The sequence below is a fragment of the Oncorhynchus clarkii genome, chromosome 19 (genome assembly GCF_045791955.1).
Source record: "Oncorhynchus clarkii lewisi isolate Uvic-CL-2024 chromosome 19, UVic_Ocla_1.0, whole genome shotgun sequence".
Classification (NCBI taxonomy): Eukaryota; Metazoa; Chordata; class Actinopteri; order Salmoniformes; family Salmonidae; genus Oncorhynchus; species Oncorhynchus clarkii.
The window spans coordinates 15,832,332-15,855,722 of record NC_092165.1 but is presented as its reverse complement, the minus strand read 5'-3'; the positions used below and the strand labels follow the sequence as shown (position 1 = coordinate 15,855,722).

Sequence of the window (23,391 nt, the reverse complement as noted above, 5' to 3'; positions counted from 1 at the left end):
AGCAGAGACATCCAGACTCGATTCACATGGCCACGTCCTTTTCGATCAGGTATTGAACTCAACCGATAGAGCTAAAGTCCAGGTACCTAGCCTTTAACACTGCACACAATCCCAACAACACCCAAAACAATGGCTAGAGGTCAAGACTAACCACCTGAGGGTGGTGACAGCTGCTTCTATCACCTATGGTGTCATTGGGTCACAACGTGAGTGGCTGAGTGTTCAGACACAAGCTGTACGCCTGCCCCACTTATGGGAAGCGCTTTGTTGAGGCGAACTATGTGAAGATGCACCAGACCGTTCACACGAAGGAGAGGCCCTTCCAGTGCAAACTTTGTTAGAAGAGCTTTTACTTCCTGACTAATGTTATCAGTGTCCACAATGGGGAGAAATCATAGCAGTGTGGCTTGAGATATACACAGGGGATATCTGGGCAACATTCTTTATTCTTCATTCTTCATTAAAGTTCTCATGTGAAGTGTCTTGGGCAGGGAATAAAATTAATACCTGCCAAATGTGGGTAGATTTAGGTATTGCCTTTAAAACAAAAGTATCAACTACCCTGAGTCATTTCAGACCCACATTTACTTACTCTACATTTCTTACTGGGATCTGTAATACAGTGCCGCCAACACTAACATAGTTAGCACTGTATTACAGATCCCAGTAAGAAATGTAGAGTAAGTAAATGTGGGTCTGAAATGACTCAGGGTAGTTGAGGCCATTACCAAAATAAACCTAGTAAATTACGTTAGTCTAAGACCAACGGGAGTAAGTGAGATTAAGTATAATAACAGTAGAAAGTAAAAGCACACACATAGGAGGTAGAGATACATACAGAAATAATTACAGTGCCTTGCGAAAGTATTCGGCCCCCTTGAACTTTGCGACCTTTTGCCACATTTCAGGCTTCAAACATAAAGATATAAAACTGTATTTTTTTGTGAAGAATCAACAACAAGTGGGACACAATCATGAAGTGGAACGACATTTATTGGATATTTCAAACTTTTTTAACAAATCAAAAACTGAAAAATTGGGCGTGCAAAATTATTCAGCCCCTTTACTTTCAGTGCAGCAAACTCTCTCCAGAAGTTCAGTGAGGATCTCTGAATGATCCAATGTTGACCTAAATGACTAATGATGATAAATACAATCCACCTGTGTGTAATCAAGTCTCCGTATAAATGCACCTGCACTGTGATAGTCTCAGAGGTCCGTTAAAAGCGCAGAGAGCATCATGAAGAACAAGGAACACACCAGGCAGGTCCGAGATACTGTTGTGAAGAAGTTTAAAGCCGGATTTGGATACAAAAAGATTTCCCAAGATTTAAACATCCCAAGGAGCACTGTGCAAGCGATAATATTGAAATGGAAGGAGTATCAGACCACTGCAAATCTACCAAGACCTGGCCGTCCCTCTAAACTTTCAGCTCATACAAGGAGAAGACTGATCAGAGATGCAGCCAAGAGGCCCATGATCACTCTGGATGAACTGCAGAGATCTACAGCTGAGGTGGGAGACGCTGTCCATAGGACAACAATCAGTCGTATATTGCACAAATCTGGCCTTTATGGAAGAGTGGCAAGAAGAAAGCCATTTCTTAAAGATATCCATAAAAAGTGTTGTTTAAAGTTTGCCACAAGCCACCTGGGAGACACACCAAACATGTGGAAGAAGGTGCTCTGGTCAGATGAAACCAAAATTGAACTTTTTGGCAACAATGCAAAACGTTATGTTTGGCGTAAAAGCAACACAGCTGAACACACCATCCCCACTGTCAAACATGGTGGTGGCAGCATCATGGTTTGGGCCTGCTTTTCTTCAGCAGGGACAGGGAAGATGGTTAAAATTGATGGGAAGATGGATGGAGCCAAATACAGGACCATTCTGGAAGAAAACCTGATGGAGTCTGCAAAAGACCTGAGACTGGGACTGAGATTTGTCTTCCAACAAGACAATGATCCAAAACATAAAGCAAAATCTACAATGGAATGGTTCAAAAATAAACATATCCAGGTGTTAGAATGGCCAAGTCAAAGTCCAGACCTGAATCCAATCGAGAATCTGTGGAAAGAACTGAAAACTGCTGTTCACAAATGCTCTCCATCCAACCTCACTGAGCTCGAGCTGTTTTGCAAGGAGGAATGGGAAAAATATTCAGTCTCTCGATGTGCAAAACTGCTAGAGACATACCCCAAGCGACTTACAGCTGTAATCGCAGCAAAAGGTGGCGCTACAAAGTATTAACTTAAGGGGGCTGAATAATTTTGCACGCCCAATTTTTCAGTTTTTGATTTGTTAAAAAAGTTTGAAATATCCAATAAATGTCGTTCCACTTCATGATTGTGCCCCACTTGTTGTTGATTCTTCACAAAAAAATACAGTTTTATATCTTTATGTTTGAAGCCTGAAATGTGGCAAAAAGTCGCAAAGTTCAAGGGGGCCGAATACTTTCGCAAGGCACTGTATTTCAGATTTTAAAAAGCACACACAGAAGTTTTCAATGAGGATAAGAAGATAATTACTTGGGTCTAAGATAGATATATTAATCAGTCGAAAGTTATAAGAAACAACGGAAAAATAGGCTGTTAACCAGGGCCTTACAACCCCTGGGAAATAGCTTATTGAACGTAAGAGTTCTGGTGTTGTATACGTGTTAGACCTAATAATCTATCAAAAGTCATAAAAATAATTATTCTAAGATCCTAGGAGAGATCAACGGGAGGTATTTATCTACATAGAAAGTAAAAGCACATACATATAAATTGTGAGATTAAGGATCATAACAGATTATAGAAACACACACACAGATTGTGAGAATAAGCATAATAACAACAATAGTAATTGAATAAACATGGGTGGCAAATCCTCAAAGAAGGTTCCGGAATTAACCGGAGATGAGAGAGATATGGAATCTAAAGATAAAAGGAACATTTATTTCGGCACAAAATGGAGAAAGAAGTATGAATTTGATGGACGTCTAGAAGTAAAAAAAGCCAGAATTAATGATAAAACAGATACATAAGACGTGTGTGTATAATCAGGGGAACAGCAGGTCGAAGGTTTGGATACAGCCAGGGTGTGGCTGTCAGAGGCCCGGAAAAGAGTAGAAGGTAATAATAAAAGGGCAAGTGAAAAGCAGGAAGAGCCAAGTAGGATTAGAGAGAGAGAGCAAAGTATTCAGGAAGAAACAATGAAAGATAAGAAAGATATGAACACAAACAGAGAGAGCAAGCCATAGCCAGGAAGAGGAAAGAAGAGCCAGAACCAAGAGAGTCTAACCTTAAAAAGCGATTAGCACCATATAATAAGTCAGGACTGAGGGAGGTTCAATCAGATTGGGAGGAGGATCAGTGTCCTCTCATAGAGCTTCCTAATCCTAGGGCAGGCGAAGCTGATCAATCGGATACCTTACAAGTGTATCAACCCTGGACTCAAAGAGATGTAGCAAGAGCAGTTGAGGGAATAGTACATCCAAAAACAGGAATAGAAGGGTTTAGGAGAGATATGGAGGGACTGACGGAGAGTTTTAAACTAAATACAGGAGAATTGGAAAGGGCTTTCCTACAGATAGTGGGGAAAGACTGGGCAGCAGTGAGGGGAGCCTGGGTTCCAGGGCACAGAGGAGAACCGGTTTTACCATGGGCAGGAGATGGGGATTATGCAGACAAATTGACAAAGCTTTGTAATAATCTTAGGGACTATTACCATAGACGTGGACTTTTCAAAGATACGTGAGTGTAAACAAGGGGATGGGGAAACTGTTAGCCAATATTTAGAGACACTGAGAGACGTGTTCAATGCTAACAGTGGACTGGTAGATCCTAGACAGGGAGACGACGGACCTTACCACCAACAGTTAAAAATAGCCTTCTTGAGTGGTATATGAAGCCTGAAATTTGCCAGATCTTAAAAAAGATTCCGATAGGGTGGGGAATAGCCACATTGGCCGAAGAGGTATGCTATATACACCATGAGCAGAATGGCAAGGAAAAGAAAAGAAAGAAAGAACAGGCAGGAGCAGAATATTTGATCACCACTCTTGGGGAAATTGCAGGAAAGAGCAGGAACGATTTTAAAGAGAAAGGGGGAAACAGGGAGAGTAGAAAATGGACAGAAAGTGCTGCAACTGCGATAAAACAGGCCACATGGCAGAGGATTGTAAAGGCCCCACCAAGGAACAGTAGACGGAGACAGTTTAGGGATAGACAGAAAAGGGAACGTAGGCAATGAGCGAGAGGAGTAGTAGGAGCAAAGGCAAGAACAGGAAGAAAAAGGTCAGACTCAGAGGAGGAATAGAAAATGAAGAACAGAAAGGAGCAGAGCATCTAATAGTAACTCTCGGGGTAATTGTAGACCAGCATAACGGAGGATTCAAGGGTAGGAAACCTGGGAAAGACAGTGGTAAATGGACCGGGAGCGATTGGAAATGTACCAGGGCATCTTTCCCAAAACGGTAAGACCAAAGGGAAAGGCAGGAGAGAAGATAAGGAGACATAGAGAAAGAGAGCGACAGAGACAACTAGAGCGAGAGTAATGAGAATCATTGCCGGAGTAATGCTTGGACCTTTAAATTAGGGCTATTTTCTGGGAATTGTCTCGGTAGTATGTGCCTGATTTTACGACTACAGACAATTATAAATAGGGTTATTTACGGGGAGTCTTCGTCATTTCAATAGCTTTGGTTCAGTGGTAGAATTCTTGCCTGCCACACGGGAGGCTCGGGTTTGTTTCCCGGCCTATGCACCAATTGACTAAAATCTGGGTTTCTGTTTGTAATTCAACTATTGGTATGTTTTGCCTGGAAAGATATGGTTGTTAGTGTTTGTTTAAGATATAAACTGAACATTTTAACATTTTAATAATAACAGACATAAGCCCATCAAATTGAGTGCACTGAGTTCTATCTGACAGACAGTTAGCAAACCATGCAACTGCATGCTCTGAAAGACCTACACTCGACAATCTCTGCCTTAGTATAGCATGATCAACTGTATCAAAAGCCTTAGAGAGATCAATAAAAAGTGAGACACAGTGCTGTTTTTGTCAAGGGCTTCAGTGATATCATTTAAACCTTCATGGCTGCTGTAATTGTGCTATGCTTCTTCCTGAAGCCCGATTGGTATATTGATAAAATAGTTAGTAATTAAAAACTATTTTAGCTGTTCATTCACAAGGGTTTCATGTACTTTCACCAGGGGTGACAGCTTTGAGATTGGCCTATAATTATTTAAGAGTTGGCATGCTGACTGCAGGAATGTCCACCAGAGCTGTAAATTTCCAAATTAAATTCAGTGAATTTCTTAACTATAAAAATGGTGAAACATTTAGAAAGTTACGTTTTTAGATTAAACTATAAAAAAATATATTCATGTCACCCAAATAGTTGATTAAAATGCTATTTTTCAATTAATGTTACAGTAGCCTCAACAGCACTCTGTAGGGTAGCACCACTGACCACCACTGGAACCCACTAAGGTGTTTCAGATGCTAAGCTTATGGTAATTTTGCAGCAGTGTGTAGAATGGAGATACGAAGATGTGAAGTGTGCAGGAGAGCATGGGCCAAACGAATATGTAGTATTGGTGAGGGGAAAAAACTGTTAATTATGGGGTGCCCATGTTGCTGGGAATCAGAAGTGCCTGGTGCGAGAAAGACAGGTTGAGGTTGCCAGGGTCAAAGTAGAACAGAAGTTGTCATATGTTGAGGCAGTGAGGAGAGAATAGTTTTTTTATTTCACCTTTATTTAACGAGGTAGGCTAGTTGAGAACAAGTTCTCATTTACAACTGCGACCTGGCCAAGATAAACTAAAGCAGTGCGACACAAACAGCAACAGAGTTACCCATGGAATAAACAAACATACAGTCAATAACACAATAGAGAAAAGGCTATATACAGTGTGTGCAAATGAGGTAAGATAAGGGAGGTAAGGCAATAAATAGGCCATAGTGGTGAAATAATTACAATTTAGCAATTAAACACTGGAGTGATAGATGCACATTCATCTTCTGCACAAGTAGAGATACTGCGGTGCAAACAGTATGGGGATGAGGTATTCGCTATGTACAGGTGCAGTGATCTGTGAGCTGCTCTGACAGCTGGTGCTTAAAGTTAGTGACGCAGATATGGGTCTCCAGCTTCAGTGATTTTTGCAATTCGTTCCAGTCATTGGCAGCAGAGAACTGGAAGGAAAGGCAGCCAAAGGAGGAATTGGCTTTGGGGGTGACCAGTAAATTATAACTGCTGGAGCGCATGCTACGGTGACCAGTGAGCTGAGGCGTGGCTTTACCTAGCAAAGACGGCAGCATTCCAATCTTTGGGGATCCGGGACGATACGAAAGAGGTTGAACAGGCTAGTAATAGGGGTTGCAACAATTTCGGCTGTTAATTTTAGAAAGAGAGGACCCAGATTGTCTAGCTCTGCTGATTTGTAGGAGTCCAAATTTTGCAGCTCTTTCAGAACATCAGCTATCTGGATTTGGGTGAAGGAGAAATGGGGAGGCTTGGGCAAGCTGCTGTGGGGGGTGCAGGGCTGTTGACCAGGGTAGGGGTTGCCAGGTGGAAAGCATGGCCAGCCGTAGAAAAATGCTTATTGAAATTCTCAATTATTGTGGATTTATCGGTTGTGACAGTGTTTCCTAGCCTCAGTGCAGTGGGCAACTGGGAGGAGGTGCTCTTATTTTCCATGGACTTTACAGTGTCCCAGAACTTTCTGGAGTTTGTGCTGCAGGATGCTAATTTCTGTTTGAAAAAGCTAGCCTTTGCTTTCCTAACAGCCTGTGTATATTGGTTCCTAACATCCCTGAAAAGTTACATATCGCGGGGGCTATTTGATGCTAATGCCGTACTCCACAGGATGTTTTTGTGCTGGTCAAGGGCAGTCAGGTCTGGAGTGAACCTGGATGATGAGTTAAGTGTGAGTAGTAGGCCTAGGCCAATACATAGTGATACAAATGTGTGCTTCACTCAAGGTTGGCTTCTTCTTAGCATTCATTGCCATGGTTATCAACTGCACCGCAGAATTGGAATGTTAAAAAAAGATGGTGGCAGCTGCATTGAAATTACTTGGGTGTATGAGGTTTTACTACAGAAGAGTTACAACACCGTTGGCCTGGTGTAGGATCAGTTAGGGTCAAATTATTGGAATGGTGTGTTGGTATATAGGTGTTGGCGCAATGTTTTCCTTTATTTTTGTTTAACAAAATGTTACGCGATCGACCACACACTACCGCACAGTAGGTGGCGGCATGCACAAACAAAATGTGTGAACGCCATGACACCAAAGAATAAGAAGTAAACGGACGTGAACAGTGAGTTTCCACGTTAGTGTTTTTATAGTCGTTATTTAGACGTTTATTAACACACTGGAAATCTAAATATGACTAATTTAACTGCACAGAATCACATACTTAATTCGCGTTGGAGATAACGATAGCTAGCTGCTAACAATGACTAACTGTAACGTTATGGTTTTTCACACTCAAATAGCCTCCATCATGGAGGTGCTAGCTAGTGCAGCCGTGGCAGATGTCTGTAAACTTGTAGACGACGACTATGCAGTGTTTCGTTTGGAAATAAATCAAAGCCAGAAAGAAAATAGGGCATTGCGGAGGAAACTACAGCTACTAGAATTGAAGGTGGCACGGGAGCGTGCAGAGAGGACAATGCAACAGCGCGTCGTCACCAGTCGTCCCAGAATTGTCAAGATTCCGGACCGATACAAAGAAATGGCAAGAGGTACATTTAGCATTGGGCCGAGACAACCCCTCTGCGCATGTGTGACTTTTGACGCGTTAACCAGAAATGGGTCTGTTTTTGGGGTCGGATGCAATAATTCCCTTAATCACTTAGCCATCTTGCACAAAGACACTATCATATTCTAAACATATTGATTTACTGCATGTCCTATTATTTACTAATTGAAAACAATATGATGCATGGAACATAATCGATCAATAAATAATATATTGTAATGAAACCGCACGGAGCAGGTCTCGAACCCTCGACCTTCGAGCCTGAGGTCCGGCGCGCTATCGACTGTGCCCGCAAAAGCATGCTCGTGCGGCAGGGTCGATTTCCGCGCTTATAAACCCAGGGTCGTTACAATATCAATAAGTTATGCGAAGTGTTACCTGTCAATAGTGTGTACAATATAGAGTTGAGCATTGAAAGTACCTAACCTAACCACCTCTTGGCTCCTGAGTGGCGCAGCGGTCTAAGGCACTGCATGTCAGTGGTTCGAATCCAGGCTGTATCCCATCTGGCCGTAATTGGGAGTCCCATAGGGTGGCGCACAATTGTCCCAGCATCGTCTGGGTTTGGCCTGGGTAGGCTATCATTGTAAAGAAGAATTTGTTCTTAACTGACTTGCCTAGTTAAATAAAGGTTACACCCCCCCCCAATCATTTTCTCAGGTGAAGGACATCTCACTGGAGGCCACAGGAGCTTTGTGAAGCCAGTGGGAGACAATACATGGACAGATGACCAACCAATCACTGTTGATGAGGGGAGTGGAACCTCAACCCAGCATGTTATCGTGATAGAGGTTAGTGTAATCGTGTTACATCAGAATTACAGTACATCAAATGTGTCCCGGTTATCCCGTCTGCTATTCACTTGCTTACATGTACATACTTATTAATCTGCCAAGGTTGAGCTTGTGAGACTTCCCTATGACATTGTTATCCTATTCAACTCATGTACCGGTAATAACCTCCTCTCTTAATGTGTCAGTCTGCAGATGCCAAGGCTGCAGGTCCTGGGGTGAGAGGAGTGAACCCACAGCACAGCAGAGACATCCAGACTGGTGCGGCTGTAGCAATGGAGGACCCCGCCACCACCCCAGCGCAGCCCAGCTCCCGACACTGCATCACGGAGGTCAGTGGAACACGGAATGCCATCCTTAGGTCAGAGTCAGAGACTTTAACTGTGACACAAAGGCTTTTACACACAGGATCTGACGACAGGTCAGACACAGAGAGACTGGGGAGACTGGGCTGTCCTCCTGCTCCCGGCTCAGAGTATTTACTTTACGGTAACCGAAGCCTGGTTCATTCCCATCGGGACTCAGATGACGCGTTAGAAACTGGCAATGATCAATCTTGTTCTTACGCTATAGAGATGGACCCTGGCAACATATCCTTAGATTTAGAGACACATGCTGATCCGTCTAGAGGGGACTGGAACCAGCACAGTAGTAGTGTATACTCTGAAGGGTGCCTGGATAAGAAAGGGGAGGTTATAGTGGTAGATGAGGTGACTGTGAAAGTGGAGGGCGACGTTCCTCCCACATGGAATGCAGCTTGTGCAGGACTCTCACAGGGCAGAGATTTCTTAGATTACAGTTTAGAGACAAATCTAAATGTTGTGACACACTCCCCTATACACATGCTCAGGGATCGCGACCCAGTGTCCACGTCGATTGCGCCTTGCGATTTACAAGGCCGTGTCCTTTTCGATCAGGTATTGAACTCAAACAATAGGGCTAGAGCCCAGACTCAGGGTGGGGGAGACACATTAGGCAATAGTAAAGAGAAACGGTTCCTCTGCATGTTCTGTAGCAAAGGCTTCAGCTGCACCCAGAAGGTGGAGATCCACCAGAGGATCCACACAGGGGTGAAACCTTTCAGCTGTACCCAGTGTCACATGCGCTTTGCCCAGGCTGGCCACCTGAAGAGGCACCAGAGGGTCCACACAGGGGTGAAACCCTTCAACTGTACCCAGTGTCAAATGCGCTTTGCTCAGGCTGGTGACCTGAAGAGGCACCAGAGAGTCCACTCAGGGGAGAAACCCTTCAGCTGCCAGATGTGTGAGAAGAGGTTCTCCCGCCAGCACCAGCTGAAGATGCACCTGAAGGTCCACACAGGAGAGAGGGCATTCTCCTGAAGGCATATATAGATTTGTTTAATATTTGAATATTATATTGCATCCAGACATTGTGTAATAAGGCATACATATATATGCGTGGAGTCATGTAGTAACCCAAAAAGTGTTAAACAAATCAAAATATATTTTATATTTGAGATTCTTCAAAGTAGCCACCCTTTGCCTTGATGACAGCTTTGCACACTCTTGGCATTCTCTCAACCAGCTTCACCTGGAATGCTTTTCCAACCGTCTTGAAGGATTTCCCACATGTGCTGAGCACTTGTTGGCTGCTTTTCCTTCACTCTGCAGTCCAACTCATCCCAAACAATCTTAACTGGGTTGAGGTCAGGTGATTGTGGAGACCAGGTTATCTGATGCAGCACTCCATCACTCTCCTTCTTCGTCAAATAGCCCTTACACAGCCTGGAGGTGTGTTGGGTCATTCTCCTGTTGAAAAACAAATTATAGTTCCACTAAGTGCAAACCAGATGGGATGGCGTATCGCTGCAGAATGCTGTGGTAGCCATGCTGGTTAAGTGTGCCTTGAATTCAAAATAAATCAGATAGTGTCACCAGCAAAGCACCATCACACCTCCTCCATGCTTCACGATGGGAACTACACATGCGGAGATCATCCATTCATCGACTCTGCGTCACACAAAGACACGGCAGTTAAAACCAAAAGTCTCAATTTTACTTGGTCTTTTACCAAATAGGGCTATCTCCTGTATACCACCCCTACCTGGTCACAACACAACTGATTGGCTCAAACGCATTAAGAAGGAAAGAAATTTCACAAATTAACTTTTAACAAGCACACCTGTTAATTGAAATACATTCCATGTGACATCATGAAGCTGGTTGAGAGAATGCAAAGCTGTCGAAGGCAAAGGATGGCTACTTTGAAGAATCTCAAATACAAAATATATTTTGGTTTGTTTAACACTTTTTTTGGTTACTACATGATTCCATATGTGTTACTTCATAGTTGATGTCTTCACTATTATTCTACAATGTAGAAAATAGTAAAAAATAAAGAAACCCTGGAATGAGTAGGTGTCCAAACTTTTGACTGGTACTGTATGTATGTATGCATGAGTTCGAAGTAATTGTCCATAGAGCCCCGAGACAGGATTGTGTCGAGGCACAGATCTGGGGAAGGGTACCAGTGGCCTCATTCTTAAATGGAAGAGGTATGGAACCACCAAAACTCTTCCTAGAGCTGGCCACCCGGCCAAACTGAGCAGTCGGGGGAGAAAGGCCTTGGTCAGGGAGGTGACCAAAAACCCGATGGTCACTCTGACAAAGCTCCAGAGTTCCTCTGTGGAGGTTGAAGAACCTTCCAGGAGGACAAACATCCCTGCAGCACTCCACCAATCAGACCTTTTATGGTAGAGTGGCCAGACGGAAGCAACTCCTCAGTAAAAGGCACATGACAGCCCGCTTGGAGTTAGACAAAAGGCACCTGGACTCTCAGACCATGAGAAACAAGATTCTCTGCTCTGATGAAACCAAGATTGAAATCTTTGGCCTGAATGCCAAGAGTCACGTCTGGAGGAAACCTGGCACCATTCTTACAGTGAAGCATGGTGGTGGCAGCATCATGCTGTGGAGATCTTTTTCAGCGGCTGGGATTGGACTAGTCAGGATCAAGGGAAAGATGAATCAAGCAAAGTACAGAGATCCTTAATGAAACCCTGCTCCAGAGCACCCAGGACCTCAGACTGGGGCGAAGGTTCACCTTCAACAGGACAAGGACCCTAAGAACACAGCCAAGACAACGAAGGAATTGCTTCGGGACAAGTCTCTGAATGTCCTTGATTGACCAAGCCAGAGCCCGGACTTGAACCCGATCTAACATCTCTGGAGAGACCTGTAATTAGATGTACAGTGACGCTCCCCATCCAACTTGACAGAGCTTGAAAGGCTCTGCAGACAAGAATGGGAGAAACTCCCCAAATACAGGTGTGCCAAGCTTGTAACGCCATACCAAATTAGACTCGAAGCTGTAATCGTTGCCAATGGTACCCTTTACTCAAAGTACTGAGTAAAGGGTCTGAATACTTATGTAAATGTGATATTTCAGTTTTTATTTTTAATAAATGTGCAAACATTTCTAAAAAGCTGTTTTTGCTTTGTCGTTATGGGGTATTGTGTGAAGATTGGGGGGGAGACACAATTTAATCAATTATAGAATAAGGCTGTAACGTAACAGAATGTGTAAAGTCGAGGGGTCTGAATACTTTTCGAATGCGCTGTTCATTCTACAGTCCCTGAGTATTCTCAACAATTATTTTACTACGGCACACAGAATAGTTCATGCTCTAAGCCTATGTGTATTCCATATACAGTGATTCGCATTGGGGGCATTTATTTGACCTTAATGGAAATGTCACTTAAATATGAACAAATAAATAATTGTTACATTTTTTAGACAATTATTTTTCATATGAGTGGTTGACACTATTACATGGGGGACTTTTATTCTGAAAATCTCAAATTCCACTACACGAAAGTACTTTTTTAGTGTTCGCAAATCAAATTCCCACTTGTGCTGCCACTGGACAGCGGAAAACTTAATTTATTGTAATTTAGTTTACTACAAACTCAACCTTTTAAAAAAAGTTAGTGTTGAGTTAGATGAAATACTGTAGCTCCTTCCTAAATAGTTATTTCAAATCATTTTGGTGACTTCACAGCAAATGCTACCTATTCGAAATGTAACTAGCTAGCAGGCTCAGCTAAATACAAATCCCCCTATATACAGCGACATCATGAGATTTGTGAATGAAAGAGGAATATAATAATACAAATTGGAGTTTCCCCATCTTCCCATTTAGAGTTTCTGGTAGAGCACAGAAATGCCCTTATCCAGGATGTGTGACAAAAGGCATTTCCTAACGGATCTGTTAACTTTCTATGTTACATTAAAGGTTGAAACCAACAAGCAGTACCTCCAGCAGGAAGAGGCAAGAACCATTTGTCCGCCATCTCACTGACAAGCTACACTATTCACAGCCCTGTGTAATGTTCAATGTAATCACATTTATTATATTTTTTGAAACATGTCTTTAATGTGTATTTGTTTTAGCTGTTAGTTATAATTCCCAACGTGATAATACATTTGTGTTCACATCATTAAGGCTTTATGTATGTGTTATAAATGACCAAAGTGGTCTGACTTTAAATTAAGTACAGCGTCATGCATTATAGCGTCTTTATGGATGTGTTATGAATGACTGACTTTCACTTCAAACTAAGTAATACAGAACACTACATAAAGTGTCAATAAATAGGTTATTTACAGTCTGCTGATTTATGAAGGATCTCTCATGATCCACAGGTGTATGCTGTGAGAGGTATTTAAAATGGGTTGATGGACCTGCAAAATGTGTGTGTGTGTGTGTGTCAGAACCAAGAAGATTTGGGAGTAGTCCAACCTGAAATTACCGCACCAGGTATTACTCTAGTGTTCCCATGCTGGAGACCAGGGCTTGATTACAACCTGTTACAATGTTGCCAACATTTTGTAACTGATCTTTTAGTGGGGGAATGTGTCAAAGACATGACTGGGCTTAGCACCTGCGCATATGGCTAATTTTTGTTGTGCGTATGTGTGTGTGTGTGTGTTTCTGTACTGAGGAACATGTAACTTGGTTCCAGAAGAAAGACAATTTATTTCGGTTGGGGGCTTTCATCAAGGTAAGTGTTGGCTATTGCACACACAGCACATACTGTATAAACCTGGGATATCAACCATTCAAAGTTGGCCTTAGTGGGAGTGACCATAGAATTCTATAGGAGTGACCTTACTGAGTATAACATATGTCATCACTAAACAAAGTCATAATTATGGCTAAACCCGCCCATTTCCACAATTTTATTTTCTTACGTGATTTTAAACCTAATCCTAACTAATGAAGGCCAAGTTTGATGCGTTGGTCCACCAGACCTTCCGCACATTAGGGCGGAAGTGTCTGGGAACGAGATTAGGTGTAACATGACATCCCATTAGAGCATATTGCCATCCTTCAGCACAACATGTCACCCTTTATAAAGCACGTGTTTATATCATTTGACAGTGGGTTATGTCACATTTGACATTGGTGATTGTCACACGGTTATGCCACATTTATGAACCTTTTATAAAGAATGACATATGGTTATGGATGCTTTTTTGCATGTATTTAAACAAATATATATTTAACCTTTATTTCACGAGGCAAGTCAGTTAAGAACCAATTCTTATTTACAATGACGGCCTACCCGGCCAAACCCGGACGACGGTGGGCCAATTGTGCGCCGCCCTATGGGACTCCTAATCACGGCCAGATGTGATGCAGCCTGGATGCGAACTAGGGACAGCAGTGGAGCCTCTTGCACTGAGATGCTGCGCCACTCGGGAGCCCAATGTAGTGCTTATGAAGGCTATAAACTGGAAGTAATTTAAAGCGGGACCGTAATGTATGTCCAATATTTAAAAAATTATTGGATTTAAGCTGATTTAAAGGGCCGCAAAATGAGCAGCAAATTCCTCTGGGTGTTAACTCTGGATTTGAAACTAAAGTGACCCTGACTAAAATGGATCCCCCTTTTACTGCATACAGAAAATTATGTAAGGTGCAATAAATGATACACAAAAAATAGACCATTTAGGATTGAAAACATAAAATTAAGTACAATCAAAATATATTTTAGAAATACTTGTAATTATTGGTTGTATGATAACTAGTATAAAATATCGACAATTCTGCACATTTTCGCCTTAATTATTAATGTACAAAGTAATAGGAAAGGATTCTTATTCTGAAGGATTACAAAAATCCGTGACCTGGAAGTACTTAGCTTGTTATTCTTGCCTGCTTCAGTGGTAAAAACATTTACGTTTTTATTAACATTTTTATTGTTGTGATTTAGACGCTTGTTAACACCCTGGAAGTCTAAATATGACTTAACTGCACTGCATCACATACTTACCCTAGGTCATCTTTAATTCGCGTTGGAGACGGGGCTTGGTTGATTGATATTATCTAGATAACGCTAGCTGCTAACAATGGCTAACTGTATGGTTTTTCACACTCAAATAGCCTCCATCATGGAGGTGCTAGCGAATGCCGCCGTGGCAGAGATCTGTAAACTCGTAGACGACGACTATGCAGTGTTTCGTTTGGAAATAACTCAAAGCCAGAAAGAAAACAGGGCATTGCGAAGGAAACTACTGGAAGTTAAGGTGGCCCGGGAGCGCGCAGAGAGGACAATGCGAGAGCGCGTCCTCGCCAGTCGTCCCAGTAGTGTCAAGATCCTCGACCGATACAGAGGAATGGCAAGAGGTACATTTTTGCAGGAGGACGACGACTGTGCGCTGCCTGTCGCCCCTAGTGTATAGCACAGTGCCTATCTCCCCGTTTCCCTCTGCACTAGGTACAGATTGTAACACCAGATAATGAATGTGATTCAACCAAATATGTTTTGGACCATTATACTCGTAGTTACAGGCGTGGCTCTACAAAACGTCGCCAGAGATGAACTAATCTCACCTGGTATTGGCGATACTATTTTCGTCCTTGATTTGTGGAAACAGGAGTCTAATAAAAATGTTTGTGTCCAGTTGCAGGGAGTCCGTTTAATTTTAAAACTGTACATTTTCTAAATTCAATCCGATTTTTGGTCCATGAAGTAGCCAAGACCGGTGTCTGTCATCATGACGTTAGACAGTTTGGGGTGGACTCACCTGTCTCAATCAATGGTGGAGTTAATTTTGCTTGGCGGTGCATCTGGTAAGTGAAGATTCATTTATGGACCAATGGAATGGTCTAAAATGTCCAAACTCTGGTGGGTCATTCAAAACTAACTCAACCAGTGAGAGAAGATTTGAAAAAAACAGGATTGAACATTGTTGGATTAGTTAATGGACCCCAAAAAAGTATTTATTTTAATAACGGAGCATTTTCTAAATTCAAACAGACCCCCTGCAACTGGACAGACATTTTATGAGACTCCTGTTTCCACTAATTGAGGATGAAGATAGTATCGCCAATACCGGATTAGTTGAAAAATCTCTGACTACATTTTGTATTGCCACACCTGTAACTACTAGTACAATAGATACCAAATGTTTTGGTTAAATCACATTATCCGGTGTTAGTCTATAGCCTTTCTGCACATGTGTTCAGGTGTTTATCCAAAATTAGTTCTTGGTCAGTTTTTGGATAGTATGTATTAATTCCCCTGATTACTTAGCTATCTGACACTCATATTCTAACCAGATTCTTGATTTCCTGCGTTTCTAATTATTTGCTAAATTAAAACATTTCTTATTTACTCAATGAAAGCAATGATGCATGGGACATAATACATCAATCAATAAATAGTATATCAAGAAGTTATAAGAAGTGTTACTTTACATCATTTTCTAGACCGTGTCAATAGTGTACAATTATAGCGTTGAGCATTGAGTAGTTAACCTAACCACCTCTCTTCTCCAATCACTCTCTCAGGTGAAGGACATCTAACTGGAGGCCAAAGGAGCTTTGTGAAGCCAGTGGGACACAATACATGGAGAGATGACCAGCCAATCACTGTTGATGAGGGTAGTAGAACCTCAACCCAGCACGTTATCGTGATAGAGGTTAGTGTGGCATTGAAAAACAAATTACAGTTCCTTTTGCAAATCAAATATGGCCCATTTATTTAAGAAAGGCTCCCCTCATCTATTCACTTGCTTACATGTACATCCTAATTTATCTTCCAAAGGGGAGCTTGTGAGGCCCTACAGCAACTCAACTAATGTTCCGGTAATAACCTCCTCTCGTCTTCTCAGTCTGAAGATGCAAACGCTGCAGGTCCTAGGGTCAAGCTAGAGAGATCTGAAGGAGATGAGAACCCACGGCACAGCAGAGAAATCCAGACTGGGGTAGATGGAGTGCCCCTTGTAGCCACAGAGGACCCCACCACCACCCCAGGGCAGCCCAGGACCCAATGTAGTATCGCAGAGGTCAGTGGAACGCTGAACGATATCCTCAAGTCAGAGACAGACACCGATACTTTAACTGTAACACACAGGCTCTTACATACAGGATCTGACCACAGATCAGACCCAGAGAGACTGGGGCTGAGGAGAATGGGCTGTCCTCCTGCTCCTGGCTCAGAATATATACCGGTATTTCCCCATAGCCAAAGGACAGTTCATTCCCATTGTGATAGTGATGTGTTAGACACTGGCGGTGATGATCCGTCTTGTTCTTATGCTACAGAGATGGATTCTGGCAACATGCTCTTGGGTTTAGAGACACAGACTGATCTGTCTAGAGGGGACTGGAACCAGTACAGTAGTAGTGTATACTCTGAAGGGTGCCTAGATAAGAAAGGGGATGGTCTGGTCGTAGATGAGGTGACTGTGAAAGTGGAAGGCGACATTCCTCCAACACTGAATCCAGATAGTCACCTAGGAGAAGGACACTCACAGGGCAGATATTTCTTAGATTACAAGGGAAGATTAGAGACAAATCCAATTGTCACAACCCACTCCCCTTTACACTCATTCAGGGATCGTGAGCCAGTGTCCACCTCAATGGGGCCTTCCGATTCAAACGGCCTCATCCCTTTTGATCAGGTATTGAACTCAAACGACAGGCCTAAAGCCCAGGCTCCGCGAGGGGGAGCAACATCAGGCAATAGTAAAGAGAAACGGTTCCTTTGCATGTTCTGTAAGAAAGGCTTCAGCTGCTCCCAGAAGGTGGAGATCCACCAGAGAGTCCACACAGGGGAGAAACCCTACAGCTGCCCCCAGTGTCACATGCGCTTCACCCAGGCTGGTGACCTGAAGAGGCACCAGAGGGTCCACACAGGCGAGAAACCCTACAGCTGCCCCCAGTGTCACATGCGCTTCACCCAGGCTGGCAGCCTGAAGAGGCACCTGAAGGTCCATACGGGGGAAAGGCCGTTTGCCTGTACGCATTGCGGGAAGAGGTTCTCAGAGAGGACCTACCTCAGGATACACCATCAGAAAAACCATCCCACTCTATAAAATGTAAACCATTCTACTTTAAAGCTTATTACATTTAGATCAAACCCTGCATTAAAGACAAAGTTTAATTTTAATTGTTGTCTGCAAAAAAAGATCCACAGATGCATTTGGAATAATGAGATTAACAGATTTCAGTGTTGAATATTCCTGGGTAGAATATTGCATCCAGACATTGTGTGATATATAAGCCTAAAATGTCTGTTACATATTGAGTTTGTACTGAATAGTCTACATGATGTTAGGAAATGCCCGCTTTCATTTTTAATAGTGTACTTAATGTGTTATGTTCAATAGAATGAAAAGTCCCATTTTGGTGATTCTTTAGTAATCAGTACCAGTCAAAAGTTTGGAAACACCTACTCATTCAAGGGTTTCTTTATTTTACTATTTTCTACATTGTTTAATCATTGTGAAGACATCAAAACTATACAATAACACATATGTAGTACCCAAAAAAAGTGTTAAACAAATGAAAATACTTGAGATTCTTCAAAGTAATCACCCTTTGCCTTGATGACAGCTTTGCACACTCTTGGTATTCTCTCAACCTGCTTCATGAAGAATGCTTTTCCAACAGTCTTGAAGGATTTCCCACATATGCTGAGCACTTGTTGGCTGATTTTCCTTTACTTTGCCATCCAACTTATCCCAAACTATCTCAACTGGGTTGAGGCCAGGTTATCTGATGCAGCAGTCCATCACTCTCCTTATTGGTCAAATAGCCCTTACCCAGCCTGGAGGTGTGTTGGGTCATTGCCCTCTTGTAAAACAAATGATAGTCCCACTAAGCACAAACCAGATGGCATGACATATCGCTGCAGAATGCTGTGGTAGCCATGCTGGTTAAGTGTGCCTTAAATTCGAAATAAATCACTGACAGTGTCACCAGCAAAGCACCATCACACCTCCACACTGGGATCCACACATGCGGAGATCATCCGTTCACCTACTCTTCGTCTCACAAAGACACGGCGGTTGGAACAAAAAATCTCAGATTTGGACTCGTCAGACCAAAGGACAGATTTCCACAGGAATAATGTCCATTGCTCGTGTTTCTTGGCCCAAGCAAGTCTCTTCTTATTGGTGTCCTTTAGTAGTGCTTTCTTTGCAGCAATTCGACCATGAAGGCCAGATTCACACGGTCTCATCTGAACAGTTGCTGTTGAGAACTGTTATTTGAACTCTGTGAATCATTTATTTGGGCTGCAATCTGAGGTGCAGTTAACTAATGAAATTATCCTCTGCAGCAGAGGTAACTCTGGGTTTCATCATACCGCTTGATGGTTTTTGCGACTGCACTTGAAGAAACGTTCAAAGTTCTTAATGTTCCGCATTGACTGACCTTCATTTCTTAAAGTAATGATGGACTGTCGTTTCTCTTTGCTTAGTTGTTCTTACCATAAAATGGACTTGGTCTTTTACCAAATAGGGCTATCTTCTGTATACCACCCCTACCATGTCACAACACAACTGATTGGCTCAAACGCATTAAGGAAATTAATTCCACAAATTAACTTTGAACAAGGCACACCTGTTAATTGAAAGGCATTCCAGGTGACTACCTCATGAAGCTGGTTGAGAGAATGCAAAGCTATCATCAAGGTAATGGGTGGATACTTTGAAGAATTTGTTAAACACTTTTTTGGTTACTACACGATTCCATGCGTTATGTCCTAGTTTTGATGTCTTCTATTATTCTACAATGTAGAATTTTTTTTTATTTTTATGGAATGAGTAGGCGTGTCAACTTTTGACTGGTACTGTACATCACATCTGATCTCACCCTTATTCTGCATACACCCGACAGCGCTTTATAACCAGTATATGCTTACTAAATATACCTACACATAACAACAAACACTAACAAACACCTACTCTACATGTCCAAATAGTTTAGTCAGGTTTGTCTGGCTTGACTTATCATAGTGGACTTATATTTACACACATCTCTAAATGCGGAAGACACATTTTAATGCATTCAGTTGTACAACTGACTGGGTATCCCCCTTTCCCATCATATTTAAATTCTCCATGTAGGGTTTAACAACCATGAAGTCATTCTGTAACCACATTATAGGACGCAAACGTAGTGGGGATGGGTAAACGCTCCGGAGCCAAGGTTAAATTGAAGCATCCGCCAATTAAAATCATTGACGTAGATGCACGTGATTAAAGGCTTCATGTTAGCTGTTCCCATTACATAAACTTGCACATGTAATTCTATGCTAATCTCACCAGGTGGCCTTGATTTTTTCCTGTAATAAATTGTGTATTTACAAATTAAAATGTTTCAACAATTTTTCATGGAAGCGTCCTTAACAGAAGTATAACCGCACACTGATAATCATAGCAACTACATTGTGTATTTGATTTACTGCTCAAATTGTGATTAGCTCGGTTCGAATCTCACTTGAGATCCCCCCCCCCCCCCTTTGAAATTCCATTTATTTTGTGTTAAGGGACGTAGCCTGCAGCCAACAGTTTGAAAATTAAGATTAATAATTAATTTAATAAGGAGCTACCTTTTTATTCAGCCTTGCAGACAAACAATCTGCTATGGCCTAATAATCATATTGCATAGGCTATATTATATGGACTTGTACACATAAATGTAGGCCTACGTTTTATATGCATATTTATAATAATCTACTTCGTCACGTTATTTGACTCGACAAGCATTCAAGTGTAATAGAGTAGGATTACAGGTTGCACTCTCACCATCATCCTACAGATGGGAGTATTGCAGTTATTTAGAAAGTGTATTGTGACTCCGGATCCGAACCCACACTTAGCCTACTATATGTAAAATATTCCAAATCGACAGTCTTAAATGGAGGAAGACACTTAGCAGTATCAGATGGTGAATACTTCTATTTGACAAAGTTATCCAACTTCGATTCTCATATTCTGTAATATAGGAATTCCGATCACGAATATAGCTAGTCTACATTAATTCACGTCAGATAGTGTCATCCTTATGCTTTAACTTATTAATGCATATGGGACTTTGTATGGTACACTTCAATTCACTTTGACAATGTGTGTGAGAGGCTATAGACCTACATAAATTAAACGAATCACTCCTTGAGCCCTCATGTGAAATCCATTAATTCAATGTAAAAATGCAGACTGGTACATAGGCTACTGGCACCGCTACATAAATAATCGTCACTACTATAGTATATGCTCTATCACATAGACGTGTAGACCTACATATACAATGATGTGTGTATTATAATCATCCACTTCGTCACATGTGGAACAGCAGTGAACAGTATTTTCCTTACCAAAAAGGCCGGCAGCGAGGGGTGTTCGCCAGTGTATATTAACCGCGGGTTCGTTTACTAAACCGCTTCTGCGCGGTTTGCCACCTGGAAAGCAATGATGGTTACCTTACATGACAATTCCACGAGACTGATTTTTTTTTACAATGTACGATAAATTTAAATGTTGTACAGACCTCGTCTTTTCTCCGTAAAAACACATGGATGTATGTGAAACGGGTAAGCAAAAGCGTGGGACTTATATACAAAAATGTTACTTTAGTAAGTCTCCTAGTCAAGGATGCGACGATTATGTAATATTGTCAATCTACACCTGAGACAGACCAAGTGAAGAGGAACAAAAGTAAACCTTGAATTGAGGTTTAAAAGTGGCCAAGTTGTTCTATTTTAAGAAATGCCATTGATTTGTGGAGAAAAAGTTCAAGGTCTTTGATAGGCTGAAACAGATTTTTTTTACAGGAAATATTCACTGCCACCTGGTGAGGTTAGCGTAGAGCTAAATGTTCAAGCTTGTGTAATGGGAATCGCTAACATTTAGCTTTGTAAAGTGTTGGTTAACATGTAAACAATTCGTCCCATGTTGCATGAGCTGAAATAAAAGACCCCAGAAATTTTCCATACACACAAAAAGCTTTTCTCAACTTTTGTGCACAGATTTGTTTACATCCCCATTAGTGAGCATTTCTCCTTTGCCAAGATAATCCATCTGACAGGTGTGGCATATCAAGAAGCTGACAGCATGATCGTTACACAGGTGCTCCTTGTGCTAGGGGTCAATACAAGGCTACTAAAATGCCACATAAGTCTCAAGTTGAATGTGCAATTGGCATGCTGACTGCAGGAATGTCCACCAGAGCTGTTGCAGAGAATTTAATGTTAATTTCTCTACCATAAGCTGCCTCCGTTTTAGAGAATTTGGCAGTACTTCTAATGGGCTAGTTCCCATCAAATAGAAGGACTGAATTGACACCTTGCATAGAATGCCCTTTTAATAGAGTTGTGATAACATACTATGTCGTGGAGTAACAATATAATCCTTGTCTGCAAAAAAACAACTTTGACATGGGGGCATGCTTTGTAGACCATTCAAAAGTGTTCCGATACCTTGTCCGCAAGAAAAAACCCACATGTTATGATAGCTTATAGACAGTAGTAGGCAAATGAAGGGACAAAGTTCAAATATTAAGATGATGGAATAACATTTCTAGGGTCTATTTTCTGGTAATTGGAAACATGCCCCTTTCGAATTTCGTCCCCCGTTCCTAAACACATCCATTCTATAGTGTAGGTTTTGAAGATTCATAATCTATGTTTGTAGTCATCAGAAGAAGATTGAGGAACGGTTGGTGGATCCAAGAAGTACAAGCCCCCACACCATTCTCCAACCTCTGAAATGTTGTCTTTGATGTGTGCATTTTGAAGTACCCCTTAACATTTAGTCTCCGTCTGTCTGGTAGAGTAGTGGTTATGGTGTTTGCTCCCCAAACCAGAGTTTGAGAGTTCAAATCCCAGAGAAACATTTAATGTAGCAACTTCTTTCTTGTTGCCTTTGTGGGCCTGAAAGAGCAAACAAGAGGTACAGTGCCTTGCGAAAGTATTCGGCCCCCTTGAACTTTGCGACCTTTTGCCACATTTCAGGCTTCAAACATAAAGATATAAAACTGTATTTTTTTGTGAAGAATCAACAAGTGGGACACAATCATGAAGTGGAACAACATTTATTGGATATTTCAAACTTTTTAACAAATCAAAAACTGAAAAATTGGGCGTGCAAAATTATTCAGCCCCTTTACTTTCAGTGCAGCAAACTCTCTCCAGAAGTTCAGTGAGGATCTCTGAATGATCCAATGTTGACCTAAATGACTAATGATGATAAATACAATCCACCTGTGTGTAATCAAGTCTCCGTATAAATGCACCTGCACTGTGATAGTCTCAGAGGTCCGTTAAAAGCGGAGACTTGATTACACACAGGTGGATTGTATTTATCATCATTAGTCATTTAGGTCAACATTGGATCATTCAGAGATCCTCACTGAACTTCTGGAGAGAGTTTGCTGCACTGAAAGTAAAGGGGCTGAATAATTTTGCACGCCCAATTTTTCAGTTTTTGATTTGTTAAAAAAGTTTGAAATATCCAATAAATGTCGTTCCACTTCATGATTGTGTCCCACTTGTTGTTGATTCTTCACAAAAAAATACAGTTTTA

The 23,391-nt window shown here is 41.7% G+C and overlaps 2 protein-coding genes across 3 annotated transcripts; both read left to right on the top strand.

Moving 5' to 3' along the window:
- On the top strand, positions 1–12,591 carry LOC139374835 (uncharacterized). 2 transcript variants are annotated; one of them, XM_071115987.1, is made up of 4 exons: positions 7,279–7,742; positions 8,420–8,550; positions 8,739–11,010; positions 11,066–12,591. In XM_071115987.1, the coding sequence occupies exons 1-3, from the start codon at positions 7,454–7,456 to the stop codon at positions 9,888–9,890; spliced, it is 1,572 nt and encodes a 523-aa protein (XP_070972088.1). In that variant the 5' UTR covers positions 7,279–7,453; the 3' UTR covers positions 9,891–11,010; positions 11,066–12,591. The 2 variants fall into 2 exon arrangements, with proteins under 2 accessions (XP_070972089.1, XP_070972088.1); XM_071115988.1 differs by lacking the exons at positions 7,279–7,742; positions 11,066–12,591 and adding an exon at positions 1–49 and having other exon boundaries at positions 8,739–10,750.
- Positions 12,592–14,516: 1,925 nt separating this feature from the next.
- On the top strand, positions 14,517–21,812 carry LOC139374834 (uncharacterized). The gene is made up of 3 exons (XM_071115986.1): positions 14,517–15,202; positions 16,370–16,500; positions 16,693–21,812. Exons 1-3 carry the CDS (start codon positions 14,926–14,928, stop codon positions 17,896–17,898), a joined length of 1,614 nt encoding a protein of 537 aa, XP_070972087.1. The 5' UTR covers positions 14,517–14,925; the 3' UTR covers positions 17,899–21,812.
- Positions 21,813–23,391: the final 1,579 nt, after the last annotated feature.